This window comes from Sinocyclocheilus anshuiensis, unplaced genomic scaffold (genome assembly GCF_001515605.1).
Source record: "Sinocyclocheilus anshuiensis isolate Anshui unplaced genomic scaffold, SAMN03320099.WGS_v1.1 scaffold1301, whole genome shotgun sequence".
In the NCBI taxonomy this organism is placed as follows: Eukaryota; Metazoa; Chordata; class Actinopteri; order Cypriniformes; family Cyprinidae; genus Sinocyclocheilus; species Sinocyclocheilus anshuiensis.
In genome coordinates this window covers 718,780-723,669 of record NW_015551135.1, presented here as the reverse complement: position 1 = coordinate 723,669, position 4,890 = coordinate 718,780, and the positions used below count along the sequence as shown (strand labels likewise).

General features: G+C 34.1%; 1 protein-coding gene across 1 annotated transcript in view; it reads left to right on the top strand.

Moving 5' to 3' along the window:
• Positions 1–3,878: 3,878 nt before the first annotated feature.
• Positions 3,879–4,890, top strand: part of sh2d1aa (SH2 domain containing 1A duplicate a) — a 4,333-nt gene continuing 3,321 nt past the window's right edge. The window contains exon 1 of the mRNA XM_016453415.1: positions 3,879–4,075. Within this exon, the coding sequence (XP_016308901.1) occupies positions 3,939–4,075 (137 nt within the window). The 5' untranslated portion in view covers positions 3,879–3,938. The remainder of the gene's footprint in view (positions 4,076–4,890) is intronic.

The window sequence follows — 4,890 nt, the reverse complement described above, 5'->3', positions numbered from 1 at the left end:
TCTTAATATTAACTTCTTGATTATTGAACTGTTGTATAAAATCAATATCACATTTGTGATTTTTGCGAAAAAATGGCACTCTTTGTGTGATATTGATCAACTATGTGAAATGATATAAATATACATTTTCTGCCCCATATCTTGAATTTTGGGAGCATTTTAAATGCATTTTATTATACTGAATCATGCAGTGAAACAACACACTCTAAATGAGCAGTCAGTCTAGCTAGTGTTTAAGCACTCATAACTCCTCTCATTATCAATAAAGCTGTCCATACACGGTATGATAAATGAATCTCTTAACTTACATCGTACCTGCATCAGCACTTTGTTGCTTATGATGAGGGAATTCGCGAGTTTCTGTCTGAACAAAACTCTGGGGTTTCAGCGATGACTAGTTTGAACGCCTCTGATTGGCTACTGCATTCCTAAGCTCAACAGAATCGTGTGTGGTTGGTTATAATGAGCAATGCTGTAAAAACGCGTAAAAATAAAATATGATGTGAAATAACCAGGTCTAAATTTAATACAGCAATCAAAATTTCATTTTAAGTATTAAAGTTTTATTGAAAAACCTTAATGCTTATGGCAGGTCCGGGACCCCCCCAGTCCCCCCCATTTTAATTCATAAGTGAACTAATCCTTTAAAAGACAAACTGCCTTTTAACAATCAGCTTCCTGCTTGCAGTTCTTCTTGAGTTCTCTTTCTCTTTAAAATACCAAATTATTATTATTTAAGTAGGATCTGATTTAATTTTGTAAGCTCTGACCACCTGTATTATGATGGAATATTCAGTTGTAAATATAGTTGAGAATACAGGCCAGACAGTGTGAAATAATAAAACTTTCATTGTATTATTTACATCTTAGGATAAAACAAGAAGAGAGGGAACCAAATGTAAGTAAAATCTCCACATTGTAAACGTCCACCTCGTCATAATTGCAATTTGCACCTCCATAAATATAAATGTAATATAACTTGTATAATCTGTGTAATCTTGAGAGTTCATGCGTTGTTGTTTCCCCCCCTGCATCATAGATTTAAGCCAGACATCACATCATGATTCAGATAAGAAACAACATGGGGTATGTGTGCAAATTAATACAGTTCATACAATCATTCACACTATTGAATTGAAGCCTTCATCACAGCATTGACTCATTAATAAATTAAGCATAGATTAATGAATTATTCATCAGTATTCATCCCACAATGTTCTCATACTGTTACATTGTTAAAAACTAGCAATGTTGTAAAATCTCTTACACTGTGTTTGTTTTCATCTAAATTAGAATTACATGAGCAACCCAGACATTGGTAAGTTTTCCTAAATCATTTACATTTCATCAGTTTTACTTGTGTTTTGTTTTTGTAAGTAAAAGTAATGTTGTTTGAGTGCATCTTTCTCTCTTTTCCTCACAGATGATTTTCAGCTTGTTATTACTCAAACAGCTCAAGAAGCACAGATTTCTATGAGGTCTGAAATCATTGTTCCTTGTCACTTGTCTAAAAAAAAAAATCAGTGCCATTGCCATGCAGATCAAATGGTTTAAGGAGACAGACTGTGTTTGCATCTACAAGAACAGACATGTGATTGAGGGGAGGAACTACAAAGACAGAGCGAGTCTCGACACTCACATACTGCAGAGAGGAAATGTGTCCTTACATCTAAATAACTTCAGTGTCTCAGATGTTGGTGATTACTATTGTCAGGTCATCAGTGGAGACAGAACACAACAGATTACAGTAGGAGGTGAGTATTCTGCAGGTCCATACTCCATCAGCCCAGAGTGCTAATTAACAATCTTTTGTCAGAATGAAGTAAACGGAAACCACTTGTTGGGATAGGATGCATTTTTAAGCTATAGTGTTTTATATAATGCCACTCATAGAAGCCCGATGCTAATTAATTAGTGTAGTTGTGTAGTTATTAGTTGGGTATCTAAGATCACAGATTTCACACAAACCTATTAACACATTGTCTTCTTAGTGAGGATAAAATCTGAGGTCCAACCTGTGAGTCAGTCACTAACATTTTAAGGCCGAAGTATTCAGCTAAAGCTGTTTGAGGTAAGAAAGCCTACAGGTTAATTCATTTCAATTGACTGCACTGTGGTTTGAATGGAATTTATTTATGCTGTCTGGTATAATTATTACCAGATAGGTCAGGGATTTGAACTGAAGGAGTCAAAAGTTTATCACTGGCATATTCTAAAAACAATAGAATTAACAATAGAATCAATTAATTTATTTAAAAAATGTATTAAATTAAATGTATTAAATTATTTGCCATGTTTTCATATCCATTTTGTATGACCCCAATCTGTTTTTCTTCACCTTACAGATAGACAAAATATGGACTAAACAGGAGACAGACAAAATGAATAAATCTGCTCTAATGGCTGGTGAGTGTTATTGGAAATTTTTGCAAGTTCACGAAAGGTTATATCCAAGAAACATATGATCTATCTAATACAGGAACACATATTAATAAATGATTTTAAACATAATGTGCAATATTTTTTGTGCATAATTAAATGTGCATAATGTGCAATATTTTTTTTTTTCAGAAGAGCTTCAGGATATGTTAATTAAGGCTTGCAAAGAAAAAGACAGACAGCTGGAAAGAGCTGAACAGGAGTTGAGAGAGACCAGAAAGATGTTGGACAGACTCTTAAGACTCAACCCTCATGCTCAGTTTTTGGACAGAGACAAATCAAATCCCGTTTGATAGCTAAGAAATTTGCCTAACATTGAAATTTCAGGTTGATGCTTAATGCCTTTTCTTAAATTCATGAGTTATAACAATCACTATTTCAGATGATTTTTTTCTCAAATTAAGTATACATTAATCAAGGCATGTTATTCTGAAGAAAATTACAATTACAATGAATTTACGCTTTACCTAATGTTTGTTTTGTAACCTTCCACAAACTAAAATAAAGCATCTTAATAAATGCTCATTTATAAATAAGGTTTTCACACACACACACACACACATTAATAAACTGGAAAATTTAAATGATTAAAACGAGGGCACACAGAATTATTTAAATTAGCATGTAAATAAATAAATTAGTTTAATTATTTTTGTAAAGTTTAAATGAAAAGGAATCACAATTTGGGGGACCTGAAAATCATGAGACATTCAAAGGTAATTTTCGTATTTCAGAGCAATTTTTAATTGGGGGCGCTCTGCAACATGTCAAAACTGAAATTCTGGTTACTTCATCACTCCTACGGAACTGCAGCACCCCCGCGTGGACACAGTGGTTTAGTGCAGCATCTCACTTGTGAAGGTGGAACGTGCACTGATAACGCTTTAAAAGCTAAAATGTTCAAATGATAAAATGTTAAGTCAAACTGCATCTTTCGGCAACATTATACCATTATCATTACCCATTTCAAGAGTTGAAATGAACTCGTGTTTCATGAGGTGATTTGTTGAAACAATTTTAAAATGTGAAAATAAAACGGGTTGCTATTATAGTTGCTGGGAGTAGGAGTGTTTTCTTGCATCAGTAATAAATAACAAATATACTGTGGTTATAAATATCTTAATACAGTCAAACGGATTAATCTATGTAGAGAAATCCGTGTAAAGTATCGGGAGTTATTATAATAGAACTGCTTTTTAATAAAAGCTCTCTCAAACTGCTAACTGTGTAATGTAATTTTGCTGATATTTAAAGTGTTCTGTTTATATAAGTATTTTAACGTACCAGTAACAGAAAGGGTAAATTGTATAAACATTCACACTATATTTCTTAGAAACACGTACAGTATGCAAATATGAATGTATCAAACACATATCTGCAGCTGATCCTAGATCAGCTACATTCACTGAAAGCTTCTCTTGACTTCCTTTACAGCTAGGTCACCTCTTGTGGTGTCTGTGTATTTGTTTGCGTGTAACTGCGAGAGACAGTGAGACAGTATGGAGGAACTGGCAGAGTATCATGGGTCCATCAGCAAGAGGCAAGCAGAAGAGATCTTGAATGAAGCGGGCAGAGATGGCAGCTATCTGATCAGAGACAGCATGAGCTCAGCAGGATCTTACTGCGTGTGTGTGCTGTGAGTAACTACTGTATCAGTGTCTCCTGTCTTCATTATGTGCAGTAATCTGTAACATAGAGCTGTGGTTCTCATCTGGTGGGTTGTGACCAAAAATGTGTTACTGGTCTGGTCTGATATTAGATTTGGGACAGCTGGGGAAAACAATGCAAAGTACAAATAATAAAATGCAGTTAACTGTATAAATGCTCATATTTAGACAACAGAAAAAACTTCTTCAAATCGTAAAACAAAGGATAAAATGATTTCCAATTTCCATATCTTTTGTTGATGTTAAAGTCTGTGTGTCCGGTCAAATTCTGGTATTTGGGTGCCAACTGCATGGACAGATCGCGTCCATGCTCGAAAAATATTGCTGAATTGAGGACAGCATACTGGCATGGGCTACTACTTACTATTTCTGCCATATAAAGATATGATAAAAATATGAAGTCTATGTATCTCAAATTAATTTGATTAATTCATTGGCACATCACTTGCTGATTAATGATCATTTAAAGTCATTATTGTGTTAAAAAACGAAAAACACTGAATAGACATTTAAAAAAAAAAGTAGCTTTAGAAAGAAATATTTTGATTCAACAAACAAAAAAAATATTGAAATATGAAATGATTTAAAAAAAATAAAGAATTGACTCTAAATATGAAACTAAAAGCTCCAGTAGGTGGCGGCAAATTGCTGTCTTGAGTGAGTAATTCAGTCATTCAACCGATTCATTCATTCAAACGGCTGATTCATTCAGAAATGAAGCAAGCGACTGTCTTTATGAATGGCTCACTGAATCATCAATACCCCCCCCCCCCCCAGCATATCT